Source organism: Apteryx mantelli, chromosome 1 (assembly GCF_036417845.1).
Source record: "Apteryx mantelli isolate bAptMan1 chromosome 1, bAptMan1.hap1, whole genome shotgun sequence".
Lineage (NCBI taxonomy): Eukaryota > Metazoa > Chordata > Aves > Apterygiformes > Apterygidae > Apteryx > Apteryx mantelli.
This window is the reverse complement of record NC_089978.1, coordinates 834,338-848,794: the sequence shown is the minus strand read 5'-3', so window position 1 is coordinate 848,794 and position 14,457 is coordinate 834,338. Positions and strand designations below refer to the sequence as shown.

The window sequence follows — 14,457 nt, the reverse complement described above, 5'->3', positions numbered from 1 at the left end:
GGGCCCCGGCACGAGCTGGGCTCTGTCCCCTGCACCCTTCAGCTCACGGCCCTGCCCAACCCCGAGACCAGCAGCCTGGCTGTGCAGTTGACGCTGGCCTCTCTTGCTCCCGGGCAAAGGGTGGAGGACGTGGGACGAGGCCCTTCTGGCCTCTGCTTGCTCCTTTCCTTCCCTGCGTGTGTTGGCCCCACGTGTGGGTGGAAGAGCTCCCTGCCTGGGCAACAAGCAGGGGCTGTCGGGGAGGAAAGAGGGGTGGCAAGAGCAGCCCTGAATGTCTACTGCCAGCCTGTCCAGAAGGGCCAGCCCACTTTGCAAAAGGGCTTTGGAAATCGTGAAGCCACACTTTCAGAACGCCACTCCGGACATTGACAAAATCCTCTTTGGACACTTTTCCAAGGTTGTCCTCAACATGTTGGAAACACCGGCAAAAGAGGAGGGCTCGCGGCTGGTTTCTAGTGCAAGGAAAAGCCTGAGGCACAAGAGAGCCACCTCACACCCCCGGGGGGAAGGCCCCAGCCGCCAACAAGAAAAAGGGTGGGGGCACCACTAGGCAGCCTGACCCGGCCAAAGGAAGAAGAAAGAGTGACAAGGCAGGCCGGACGCTGCAAAGGGGAACAGAAAGCCCTGAGGAAGAGGGCCCGGACACCGCCAGCACAGGAAACCTCTTGGAAAAGGGAGGGCTTTCGTCCATGGCAGCTCAGAAGAAGGGAGCAAATGGGAGCTGGAGCTGTTCCAAGTGTCCCCAGCACACACCAGGATGGAGAAGAGCCTGGTTAGTGAGGGGCCTCCACTTTTGGCTCCTGCAGCCTCTGCGCCTCAGGACTTTGCCCCAGCTGGCAACGGGGAAGATCACCAAGACCCGAGCAACACTCTGCTGCACCTTTGCTGCCAGACTGGAAAAGCTGACAGGCCCCAACTTGCTGGCGGTGCAGCCGTGGGCCTCACGAGTGACCCACTGGTCACTATCTCCAGCCAGCTGGACGTCACGCTGGGGCCTGACTGATAAGCCAGAGCAAAAAAGAAATAAATGGACCTTACAACCCAATGAAGGCCTCTGTGTGCACCTGTGTGCTTTAACCATCCCCACACACAGGCACATGCAAACACACACACACACACTCATGGTTTTCCCATGGACACTGCAGGCAGCAAAGCTGAAACTCTGTCTGATGACTCTCTATTTTCAACACTAAGTTACAGGGGGAGCCATGGGGCTCAGCATCGTTCTCTCTCCAGGTGGCCTGTCTGGTGCTTCTCGGTGCTCCTCTGGCACTACATGATCCTCCGACATGCAGGCAGAGGCCCGCTGAAAGGGGTCTGCTGAAAGGGGCAGGGTCTAACAAGCAATGAAATTTCACCTTTGCATTGCCCTGGTTCTCCCAGAAAGTGCAAAGGGGCATCGCCATGAGCTCATTCCTGCGGGCTCTCCAGGCCTCCCGCACTTTCTCTGCATCTTGCTGGCAAGAGCAACTCGGCTCTTTTTGCAAGGCCCAAGTCCTCTCCGGAGCAGCAGCACAGGCAGCATCCCCTCCCTCACCAGCAAAGCCCTCTCTGACTTGCAGAAGTGGCTCCCAAAGCCGCGGGGAGGCCCCCTCTCTCCCCTGCCCTGCAGCCCATGGGGGGCAGGCACCTCCTGCCCCGGGGCCACGCAGGGGAAATGCAGCGGGTGGCCGTGACCTGGGAACTCTTGGGCACATGAAGTCTAGGGAGAAGGTGAGGACAGGCCGTGTGGATCCCCAGAGAGCAGCAGCAGCTCCCTCCTGGCCCTGCAGCAGGGCTTTGCCGTGTGGCGGCCGCCAGGGAGCAGCTCAGCCAGGCGTGTTGGGTGGGGAAGCCGCTCTGACCTGTTAGTGGAGAGAGCAGCTGCCCACCCAGGCACACGAGCTCCCCAGACATTGCCCCACAAAGCACCAGCTCCAGCGTCCCCACGTGGCGCCAGAGGCCCCAGCAGCGGCCAGGCAAGGGGACGCTGGGGCTGGCAGAAAGACAACACTGCACAGCGGGACAACAGCCACCGAGACACCGGCTCAGGAATGGCGCTGTCGGCTGAGATGGGAGGGACGCTGAGATGGGCAGCGGCAGCACTGGCACAGCCATGTGCTGGCAACACCATGGTTTCAAGGACATCTTCACAGTCCCAGTTCCTGGAAGCAAGAGAGAAAGTCTGGAGAAAGGAAGACTTTCCCTTGGTTGAGGAGGATGGGGTTAGAGATCATTTAGGCAAACTTGACACCCACAAATCCATGGGCCCCGATGGGATGCACCCAGGAGTGCTGAGGGAGCTGGTGAATGTTATTGCTAGGCCACTCTGCCTCATCTTGGCAAGGTCATGGAGAAGGGGTGAGGTGACTGGAGAAAAGCCTATGTCACCCCAGTCTTCCAAAAGGGCAAGAAGGAGGACCTGGGAAACTAGAGGCCAGTCAGTGTCACCTCCATCCCTGGAAAGGTGATGCAGCAGCTCATCGTGGAAGCCATCTCCAAGCATGTGGAGGAAAAGAAGGTGATCAGGAGTAGTCAGCATGGCTTCACCAAGGGGAAATCATGCTGAACCAAGCTGATAGCCTTCTGGGATGGAATGGCTGGCTGGGTAGATGAGCGGAGAGCAGTGGATGTTGTCTACCTTGACTGCAGCAAGGCTTTCGACACTGTCTCCCATAAGATCCCCACAGGGAAGCTCAGGAAGTGTGGGCTAGATGAGTGGAGAGTGAGGTGGCTTGAGAAGTGACTGAATGGCAGAGCTCAGAGGGTTGTGCTCAGTGGTGCAGAGTCTAGTTGGAGGCCTGTAGCTAGCAGTGTCCCCCAGGGGTCAGGACTGGGTCCAGTCTTGTTCAACTTCTTCATCAATGACCTGGAGGAAGGGACAGAGTGCACCCTCAGCAAGTTTGCTGATGATACCAAAGTGGGAGGAGTGGCTGATACCCCAGAGGACTGTGCTGCCATTCAGAGAGACGTGGAGAGGCTGGAGAGGTGGGCAGAGAGGAACCTGCTGAACTTCAACAAAGGCAAGTGCAGGGTCCTGCACCTGGGCAGGAATAACCCCATGCAGCAGTAGAGGTTGGGGGTTGACCTGCTGGAAAGCAGCTCTGTGGAGAAGGCCCTGGGAGTGCTGGTGGACACCCAGTTAAGCATGAGGCAGCAATGTGGCCTTGTGGCCAAGAAGGCCAATGGTCTCCTGGGGTGCATCAGGAAGGGTGTTGCCAGCAGGTCAAGGGAGGTGATCCTGTCCCTTTCCAAGGCCCTGCTGAGGCCACATCTGGAGTAGTGTGTGCAGTTCTGGGCTCCGCAGTGCAAGAGGGATGTGGCACTACTGGAGCAAGTCCAGCGTAGTGCTACAAAGATGATTAGGGGACTGGAGCATCACTCTTATGAGGATAAACTGAGAGAGCTGGGCCTGTTTAGCCTGGAGAAGAGAAGACTGAGACAGGATCTTATCAATGTGTACAAGTATCTTCAGGGAGGGTGTCAAGAGGATGGAGCCAGACTCTTTTCAGTGGTGCCCAGCAACAGGATGTAAGGCAATGGGCACAAACTGAAACTCAGGAAGTTTCATGTGAACATGAGAAAAAACTTCTTCACTGTGAGGGTGACAGAGCACTGGACCAGGTTGCCCAGAGAGGCTGTGGAGTCTCCTTCTCTGAAGATTTTCAAAACCCACCTGGACACCATCCTGTACAATGTGTTCTAGGAGACCCTGCTTGAGCATGGGCATTGGACTAGATGATCTGCAGAGGTCCCTTCCAACCTCAACCACTCTGTGATTCTGTGAAATGCACTGTGAAAACCAGGATCACCACAGGCAGCACGTAATGTTCACAGTGAAGAATACTCATCTAACACCATGCCAGACAAGTAGGGCAAAAATGACCTGGGAGTTATTTAAGAGCAGCGCTCGGAAAGGCTCCTAACAGATCACCCACTTCGGAAGCAGAAGCCCGACCTACAAACTCACGGGCTGAAAGCAGCTAAGTGCAAAGCAGCACAAGCCCCAAGGCCTGGACCGAGCAGTGAATGTGTCCTGCCCTGCACAAAACGCATGAAAGGGGGAACTGCAGTACAGCTGCTCAGCTCTAAGTGCTCACAAAAATCAGACGTTTGCAAGGAGCAGCCCTGGCACTGCCGACTGGCCCCCGCCAGCTTGCGCTACCCGAGCCCCACGGCTGACAACAGCAGGGAGAGTGAAAATGTTGGTGGGCAATGCAGCACCCCAGGAAGGCACCGCCCCTGTAACCGGCACACGGGCCCTTGTGCCACCGGCGCGGCAGCACGCTAGAGCCTGCACGAAAACAAGGGGTGGCGACAGCAATCACCTATGCTGCTTTATGGTGCATTAAATCAAGAATAGGCTTCAGTTCCTTAGAACACAAATGTCTTTCCCAACCAATAAATACAAAGCCTTTAAGAGAAGAATGACAAAATAACTGTCCCAAGATGGGATGTCCTTGCCATTAACAGCAGCAGCATCACTGATCAGCTACCCCTCAGCAAAGCTGCTGTTTAATAAAAGCATGCAGGCAGCAACACCTTTAAAGGCAACAACAATTTACCAGCCCCGATGATACCAGCAGCTGAAGTCTCTGACCAGGGCACATTGACTACACAAACTCTGGGCAGAATGATTGTCCTTGTTCTTTATTAGGATCTCTGGCAATACCGAGTTGTGAGTCCATTCCATCAGGAAAAATATTCTTGCCACAGTTCTTTGTAGCAGCCTCTATTCCACTGTCATTGCACAAACTAATTCTAGGGTGGCAAAACCATCCCTCAGCGATGAGGAGGTCGTGTTCTGGTGTCCTTCTAACTGCTTCTCCTCTCCACAGTGCTGCTGGCTGTCACGTCCACGCTCTGAACTGGGAACCCTGGGCGCATCGTTCACTGTAAGCTCAGCCCCCGTCTAGCGTGGCTGCTTTTGGCCAAGTCCGTCTGGATGAGCTGCAATTCCCACCTCTAACTCGCTTTCCCTGCAGTTGGAGACAGCGTGCTCTGGAGATGTGCATTGTGCTGCCAAGACTGCCCAGGCAGCAGCTTTCCAAGCCCAGGCAACATCCCAGCGCTACTGATGGCAGCAGAGCACACCTGCAGCAGGCAGTGCTTCCAGGCACCAGTGTCTGACCAGGGCATAGATGATCCAACACTTCCCTGGGTAAAAGCAGGTCACAGGCCTGGAGACATGGAGACCCTCGGAAATGCTGGACCCAAGCTTTGCCTCTAAACCCTTTTGCAGGCGCAGCATCTCTCTGCCTCGAACAAATGCAGAAGCTCTGAGCAAGGCTCAGAAACACCAGCCCCAGTAAAAAACTCAGTTTCTCTGCCCTCCCATCCAAGACAACATGGATATTACTGTCTCACGAATCTGCTTGTTGTTCACTCCATAAATGATGGGATTTAGCATGGGGGGAACTACTACGTAGAGACAGGCCAGCAGGATGTGGACGTGGCGCGGGATGCTGTGGCCACCAAAGCGGTGCGTGAAAAAGGAGAAGAACGCCGGCGTGTAGAACAGGAGGATGATGCAGAGGTGGGAGCTGCAGGTGCTCATAGCTTTGCGACGGGCGCCTGCGGAGGGCAGCTGGAAGACAGCCCTGAGAATCAGTCCATAAGACACAGCAATGAGCACTACATCTACCCCCACTGACAGCAGGATAACTGTTAAACCATACACAACATTGACTTTTATGCTTGTGCAGGCCAGCCTGGCTACACCCATGTGCTCGCAGTACGAATGAGGGATAACGCGGTTTCTGCAGTAGGACAGCCTTAGAAGCAGCTGAAAAATCGGGAGGATGAGGCAGAAGCTTCTGACAACAGCTGCCAGCTCTAGTCTCCATATGACTGAGTGGGTCAATAAAGTCACATATCTCAGGGGGTTGCAGATGGCAACATACCGATCAAAGGCCATGGCCACCAGAATTCCTGACTCTGCAAAAAAAATGAAATGAACGAGAAACACCTGAGCAATGCATGCACCAAGAGAAATGTCCCCCACTCTGAACCAGAAAATAGCTAACATCCTGGGCACTGTAGTGGTAGATAAGAGCAAGTCTGCTAGTGTTAATGCAGAAAGGAAAAGGTACATAGGCTTGTGGAGGCTTTGTTCTCTCACTATGGTAAATAGCAAGACTAAGTTGCCTAGAAGGGCAAAAATATACATGGAGAAGAAGGGGAGAGAAATCCAGAGGTGAAACTTCTCCAGGCCTGGGATGCCAACAAGGAGGAATGTTCCTGGCCGGAAGGCTGTGTCATTGACGTCTGCCATAGGGGTCTTTGGTCTTCTACTTAGAAACACCTGAAAAATAAAGGACAGCACAAGAGAAAGCATAAATGCCAGCAGAGCTCAGCAGCATTGCCAGCTGGGGAAATCCGGCGTCCAGTGAAGTCAATGCAAGTTTTAGCATTCATACCAGAAACTCCATCACGCTACAAAACATGAGGAGAGAGTGTGCAGAGCTGCACCCTGCACTGAGATCGCATGGCAACTTTTCTGCCCCTCGGTCCGCATTTTCAGGAGGCATGAGGAAGCTAAAAGCTGCTGAACTAGTCACTGGTTTGTGGGGAGAAAAACAAAAACCTAAGGCCAAGGTAACAGCAGACGCTGCTGGGCTCCATGTGAAGCCCAGTGCTCTGGGAAGGGAAGAGACGCAGCAACATGTGCTTGGATTAGGCAAGAGGAAAAGTGGGAGGAAATTCAGAGAAAGCCCAGCTAGCAAGGTGGATGCTCACCAGTGCAGCAAAAGAAGGTCAAGGCAGCAAACACAAATTGAAAGGGGCGATTTACATTCAGCCCTAGGCAGAGGCTGCTTCTGGGTGCAGGCCACCCCACGCCCACGGAGCAGAGGTCGTTCCCCCATTCGAGCCAGGCTGGTGAAACACGGCAGCTCCTGCCGCTCACGAGGGCAAGGCTGGGCTGCCGAGCTGGGAGCTGCACAACGGGCTTCTGCAGCACAGCCCTGGCTGTGATGACCATGCTCCATGAGCTCTCCACCCTGCTGCCACATCTGCCTCCCCCATCACACCCAAACACTCGTCCCTTACTCTGCTACACAGAGCAGCAGTGCCCCATTGCCTTGCGGCTTCGCAGCCCTCGCCTTTTGCAGAAGACGACTCAGAGATCACCGTGCCGCAGCAACAAAAAGCAGCCCAAGCACTGAGGACTGCACACGGTGACTCACCAGGTCTGGCCTTAAGTGGCGAGGAGGAGCTGCAGGCAGTGATCTTGGTGGAGCATTTGCAGTGCTGCTGTCTCAGACCTCAGCGTATTTATGCTCTCTTGCTGCAAGTCCCAGAAGGATGCTTAGGGCCAACAGGGAGCTGCAGCTCTCTGGTCTGCTCTGAGGCGTCCAGATGCAGGTGATTACATGTAAGTCTGAAAATGAGCAGTAGAGGCGCAGGAAGCAAATCCATCTGCCCAGGTGAGCAGGAGGGAGTGTGAAGAGGAGAAAGCTAGTAGAAAGTATAAACGATCATTTTGGAATGGTAACTCCTTCCCATGCAGAGGAAAGGCAGCATCAAGCAGCAGCTTGCAGAATGTAGTGAGCCACACAAAGCGTGGAAGAAAAGACACAACACTTATGATTGCTTTCACAACATCAGCTATAGCTGTCTGCCTTGGAGTGAATACCTGGGCCTTGCCCAGCCATCACACAGACGCCTGACACAGCCCATCCTGCAGGAGTCCGAATCAAAGCGGATGTGCAAACCCTAGGAACTTCTTACAAGTCGCACGCCACCTGCTATTGTGCAGCATGGGTGTAGTGCCTGTCAACACGCCTCAGTTAACAGTGTGCACCTCCAAGGATGCATTACCACTAATCAGTCCTAACTAGCGTCATCTTCTTATCACATATACTCGGCAGAGTTCAGCTGTGAGAGTCTCAAGTACTGAAAGACTTTCCTGATGGGGAAGCAGATCTTCTCACCTGTGGCCTCAGCACCATCGAGAGCTTCACTGTAACTGGTGCAGCTCTCATTGATGCATGCACACATTGAGTGGAGGAAAGACTCTTCTGTTCCCCCAGCTGCCTCTTGCCCTTGCACCTGGAGGCTCAGCAGTTTTCTGACGGACACCTTTCAGTCCAGTTTCTGGAAGAAAGGAATAAAGCTTGTTTGAAAGGGCACGCCAAGCAGGTGCCCCCCACATGGAGCTAGTCCGATGCTCAGCAACCCGGCCTGACAGGACACATTCACATCAGTATGCAGTGAAACTCCCGTGAGGATCTCACAGTTCATGCTGGAGCTCTGCAGCACCTTTAGCCTTGCTGTCTCTCATTTGGTTTTGCAGAGGGGAAACTGGGGCACACAACAAAGGTGTGATTTGCCTCCTGCGTTGCTTCTGCCTTTGTATATTGCTCCTCTCCAGCCTTGCAGAGGCAGAAGGTGTGTACGTGGGTGTCTGGGAGCGAGAGAGGGTGAACCCCATGCACACAGAAGACACTTTTGGCATGAAGTCTGCATCCAGCTGTGCTGAGGGGCTGTAGAAATGTCTCTACTAACCACCACAGTCAGATGAGGATGCCTATGAGAAAATCCATAGAGAAAGTGGCGTGGCAATCAGCCAGCATGTGAAATGCTATCTCAGGTTGTGCTGAATAAAGTAATTACAGCAAATATTCTCATGGCATTCCGAAATGGCAAAGAATTACACAGAATTACACGTACATGACTCTCAGTAAATTTGAAAGCCCTTCTCATTTGCCAGATGCAGACAAAGGGCGACAGCTACCCAGAAGTCGCATAAACAGGCATTCCCTCCTTAAAACTTCCTCAGCCCATTTCTGGAGGCTGTTGAGTTCCCACCTGCTCATTTCTGAAGTGTGAGCTCCCTGCCTGGGGGAGAGCCCAGCTGCTGCTCAGCCCCATTTTCCACATAGCAGAACCAGTCACTGCTCCAGGATCTCCCCAGGGCTGATGGGGATGAGCATGGAGGATGTGTGCCAACAGTGGGGTTTGGCCACCAAGACGTGGACATGGCAAGGGTTGCCACAGCCAAAGCAGTGAGCAAAGACAGCAAAATGCGCCAGCATGTGGAGCGCGGGATGGCCTTTTGGTCATGACAGTGAAATTGAGATAGAACATCTGGCTCACACAAGCACAGAAAGAGACTTCTCTGGAGCTGGACGGAAGGTTCTGCACACCTTGCGCACCACTATCAGACCTGCCACAGAGGAGCATGCATGACATCCAGCAGCCCATCCCCATGCAGGGACTGCGTGCCTTTTCCTGGCACCCTCTAGACACCAGGCCCTAGGTCCAAGCACCAATCCCTGCACTCAGGCCGGGACATGATGGCACCACAGGGACCACCTAACACACGGGCATTGCCTGGCCACAACCCAGTGTCCAGGGCATGGGCAGAGCAATGGGCAGGTGGCACCTGGGGAGCTCAGTCAGCAGGGACAGAGGCCGGGCGCTGCCCCCAGCACTCGCCATGGTGCTGGGGCACCGTGGTGCTGCCTCCATCGCTGGACCGCTGTTGGGGTCTGAGCAGACCCCCGGCTCTGCCCACTGGAGCGTCCCGCAGAGACACCTCATCCTCACTCCAGCTGAGATCCGCACGTGTTGGGGCATCGGACACTGAAGAACATCAAGACCTGAATCCTGACGAGGACAGACTCCACAAAATGGAGAAGATCGCTGCTGCAAAAGGCAAACGAGGGAAAAAACAGCTGCTGCTGAAAGTGCATCTCCGGTCATGGAAGTCTCTCCTATCGGAAGACACCATGGCAAAATGCTCGTCCTAAAGCATTACGGGGCACTGTCCTCGTACGTGAATTCGTCCCAAGCACAGACCGGCAGTGGCCTCCCTGGTTTTCAAGGTCTTCCTGCCATGGGCCCTGCTGGCCTTGGAGGTCTATTGCCAGCCTGTCCAGAAGGGCCAGCCCACTTTGCAAAAGAGCTTTGGAAATCGTGAAGCCACATGTTCAAAACGCCACTCCGGACATTGACAAAATCCTCTTTGGACACTTTTCCAAGGTTGTCCTCGACATGTTGGAAACACCAGCAAAAGAGGAGGGCTCACAGCTGGTTTCTAGTGCAAGGAAAAGCCTGAGGCACAAGAGAGCCACCTCACGCCCCTGGGGGGAAGGCCCCAGCCGCCAACAAGAAAAAGGGTGGGGGCACCACTAGGCAGCCTGACCCGGCCAAAGGAAGAAGAAAGAGTGACAAGGCAGGCCAGACGCTGCAAAGGGGAACAGAAAGCCCTGAGGAAGAGGGCCCGGACACCGCCAGCACAGGAAACCTCTTGGAAAAGGGAGGGCTTTCGTCCATGGCAGCTCAGAAGAAGGGAGCAAATGGGAGCTGGAGCTGTTCCAAGTGTCCCCAGCACACACCAGGATGGAGAAGAGCCTGGTTAGTGAGGGGCCTCCACTTTTGGCTCCTGCAGCCTCTGCGCCTCAGGACTTTGCCCCAGCTGGCAACGGGGAAGATCACCAAGACCTGAGCAACACTCTGCTGCACCTTTGCTGCCAGACTGGAAAAGCCAACCGGCCTCACCTTGCTGGAGGTGTGGCCGTGGGCTTCATAAGTGACCTGCTGGACACTATCTCCAGCGAGCTGGCTGAGAGCGCAGCTCCCAGAGGCAGCGAACAGAGGCAGCAGTTTGCACGGCAATGTTTAGGCTCTGACTAGAATTTCAGGACCTTCTTGGAAGTTGTGGGATTTCTGAGGACCCCCGAGGAACTAGAAGGTGATTGCTGCAAACAGGAAAGGGGAAGCTGGGCAAGGACAACTGCAGGAGGCCTCAACTTCTCCTGGGAGAAGCTCTAGCTAGGAGTGGCTGACGAGCTCTGTTGGTTGCCCCTGACCAGAGGGAGTTGGGGCCTTTGATCCAGGTGGCCCTTGATTAGGGCAGGTCAAGCAGCCTTGAGTCAGTGCTAGGGAGGGGCCTATATAAGAGCCAGGCCCAGAGCTCAGCTCCCAGAGGCAGTGCACAGCTGCAGCAGTTTGTGCAGAAGGGTGCAAGGAGGCACCTTCCTTTCTGCTCCCTGGGGTGTACGCTTCCTCAAGTGTGGTCATGACACGCTGCAGAGCACATTCCCCAGCAGCCGTTGGAGTTGCTGCGTTGGCTGTGTCAGCGGCTGGGACCCAGACAGACCCTCTGACAGCAGATGCAGCTCTGCAGGTCTCAGGCTGCAGGGAGTGCTTGGGGCCTGTCTGGGAGGCCTGGGCTGGCAGTCAGCTCTCCTGCAGGAGGTGTGCTGCTGTTGATGAGTTGTGTTGTCAAGTAAGGGAGTTACTGGAGGAGGTCAGGAGGCTGCGTAGCATCCGAGAGGATGAACAAGAGCTAGACAGGGTATTCTCGGAGACTGTACAGCTCCAGGAGTCCCAAGCCCCCACAGCAGTGGAGTTACCAGAGTGCTCTGTGCTGTGTGAAATGGTACATCATAACACTGTAGAAGGTGTCTGGAAGCTGGTCACTGCTTGTAGGAGGAGGAAGGCTCCTCCTCCTCCTCCTGAGGACTTGCAGTTGAGGAAGAGGTTTAGTGCCCTCCAGGATGAGGAGGAGATGGGCATGGCTGCAAGGGAAGCAACTGGCACAACAGACCCTGTGCCTTGCGGGAACACCCGGAAGAAGCGGCGGGTGATTGTTGTGGGGGACTCCCTGCTGCAGGGGATGGAGGCACCTATCTGCTGACCTGACCTCTTGTCTAGAGAGGTTTGTTGCCTGCCAGGGGCTCGCGTGAGAGATGTCATGGAAAGACTGCCAGGGCTTGTCCACTCATCAGACTATTCCCCTCTGCTGCTCTTCCATGTGGGCACTAATGACACCAAGGGCAAACTGGAGACCATCAAAGAGGATTCTGGAGCTCTGGGGATGGTGGTCAAGGGTCTGGGAGGCCAGGTCATCTTCTGCTCAATCCTGCCAGTGAGGGGGATGGATGAGAGGAGGAGGAGACGGACTTTCCAAGTTAACGACTGCCTGCACCGCTGGTGTTGGCAACAGGGTTTTGGTTTCTACAAACATGGGACCCTGTTTGAAGATGGACAACTGCTGGGGAGAGATGGGATCCGCCTCACTAAGCGGGGCACGCGTGTCTTTGCCAAGAGGTTGGCCAACCTGTTCAGGAGGGCTTTAAAGTAGGAAAGATGGGGGAAGGGGAGAGTTATAGTGACAGGGTAGTTGGCAAAGCACGGCTCAAGTCGGGATGCCTCCAGCAGGTGAATGCAGCCAGGAAAGTGTGCATGGGATGTGGCTATGGAGGATCCTCTTGCATCCCTCCTGGGAAACCTGCATGCTCGATCACCTCTCTGAAATGCCTGTACACCAATGCACGCAGCATGGGGAATAAACAGGAAGAACTAGAAATCTGTGTGCGGTCACAGGGCCATGATCTCATTGCAGTTACAGAGACCTGGTGGGATAGCTCACGTGACTGGAGTGCTGTCATGGATGGCTACGTGCTTTTTAGGAAAGACAGGCCAGGAAGGTGAGGTGGTGGAGCTGCTCTTTATGTGAGAGAACAACTGGAATGTATGGAGCTGTGCCTAGGGGTGGATGAAGAGCGAGTGGAGAGCTTGTGGGTAAGGATTCAAGGGCAGGCTAGCATGGGTGACCGTGTTGTGGGTGTTTACTACAGGCCAGCTGATCAGGAAAAGGAAGTCGCTGAGGCCTTCTCCAGACAACTGGAAGTAGCCTCACGATCCCAGGCCCTGGTTCTCACGGGGGACTTGAAGCACCCTGATATCTGCTGGAGAGACAGCACAGCTAGGCTCAAAGAGTCCCGGAGGTTCCTGCAGAGCATTGGTGACAACTTCTTGACACAGGTGTTGGAGGAGCCAAGGAGGAGAGGTGTGCTGCTGGACCTCGTAGTAACAAACAAAGAAGGATTGGTTGGAGATGTGAAGGTCGGGGGCAGCCTTGGCTGCAGTGACCATGAGATGGTGGAGTTCAGGATGCTGCGAGGAGGAGGCAGGGCACTAAGTAGGATGGAAATGCATGAAAGGGGGAACTGCAGTACAGCTGCTCAGCTCTAAGTGCACACAAAAATCAGACGTTTGCAAGGAGCAGCCCTGGTACTACCGACTGGCCCCGCCAGCTTGCGCTACCCGAGCCCCACAGCTGACAACAGCAGGGAGAGTGAAAATGTTGGTGGGCAATGCAGCACCCCGGGAAGGCACCGCCGCTGTAACCGGCACATGGGCCCTTGTGCCACCGGTGCAGCAGCACGCTAGAGCCTGCACGAAAACAAGGGGTGGCGACAGCAATCACCTATGCTGCTTTATGGTGCATTAAATCAAGAATAGGCTTCAATTCCTTAGAACACAAATGTCTTTCCCAACCAGTAAATACAAAGCGTTTAAGAGAAGAATGACAAAATAACTGTCCCGAGATAGGAAGTCCTTGACATTAACAGCAGCATCATCACTGATCAGTTACCCCTCAGCAAAGTTGCCCTTTGATAAAAGCCTACAGGCAGCAACACCTTTAAAGGCAACAACAATTTACCAGCCCTGACGATAACAGCAGCTGAAGTCTCTGACCAGGGCACATTGACTACACACACTCTGGACAGAATGATTGTCCTTGTTCTTTATTAGGATCTCTGGCAATACCGAGTTGTGAGTCCATTCCGTAGGGAAAAATATTCTTGCCACAGTTCTTTGTAGCAGCCTCTATTCCACTGTCATTGCACAAACTAATTCTAGGGTGGCAAAAACAGATTCCATCTGGATGAGATTCAATTCCGACCTCTAACTTACTTTACCTGCAGTTGGAGACAGCGTGCTCTGGAGATGTGCACTGTGCTGCCAAGACTGCCCAGGCAGCAGCTTTCCAAGCCCAGGCAACATCCCAGCGCTACTGATGGCAGCAGAGCACACCTGCAGCAGGCAGTGCTTCCAGGCACCAGTGTCTTGCTGGGGCATAGATGGTCCAGCACCATCCAGCCATTCATTTGGCTACTGCCAAGGGATCTGTGAAGTGTTTCTTGTGCTGTGAGAGGCGCAGACACAGAGAACCTGCTACCAAAGGAGAGGCAGAGGGTGGGAGAAAGCGGTGCATTTCCATATTGTCACAGACTCATGCAGTAATGCTGGAGGGTGCGATGGGACACGACGACAGAGCCAGAATCACCTGGAAGAGCCAGGGCTGCAGACAGGAAACGTGCTGGCAGTGCAGACTGCAGGACGGGAGAGACACTTACCTCCTCGCCTGTGCATCAGGAGGGCTGTAGCTCACATTTCTCAGCAATCAGCACTCACCGAGGTTTTCCTTCTATGCCCCCCCCTCTGCATGTCTCATCCCCACCATGTAGATCCCTTGACAGCAATGAGAGGATTGGCATGGCTGATGCTTTCCCTTGTCCCCACAGGGCGTGGGTACAAGCGCGTCACAGGCCTGGATGGAGACCTGGAGTCCCTCGGAAATGATGCACCCGAGCTTTGCCTCCAAACCCTTTTGCAGGAGCAGCATCTCTCTGCCTCGAACAAATGCACAAGCTCTGAGCAAGGCTCGGAAAAACCAGC

At 54.6% G+C, this 14,457-nt stretch overlaps 1 protein-coding gene across 1 annotated transcript; it reads right to left on the bottom strand.

The window, feature by feature from the left end:
* Nucleotides 1-5,296: 5,296 nt before the first annotated feature.
* Nucleotides 5,297-6,253, bottom strand: LOC136990998 (olfactory receptor 52Z1P-like). The gene has a single exon (XM_067289473.1). It carries the CDS (start codon nucleotides 6,251-6,253, stop codon nucleotides 5,297-5,299), a length of 957 nt encoding a protein of 318 aa, XP_067145574.1.
* Nucleotides 6,254-14,457: the final 8,204 nt, after the last annotated feature.

Excerpts from the sequence above, each read along its gene's own strand:
- LOC136990998 (XM_067289473.1), bottom strand. The coding sequence starts at position 6,253 with ATGGCAGACGTCAATGACACAGCCTTCCGGCCAGGAACATTCCTCCTT.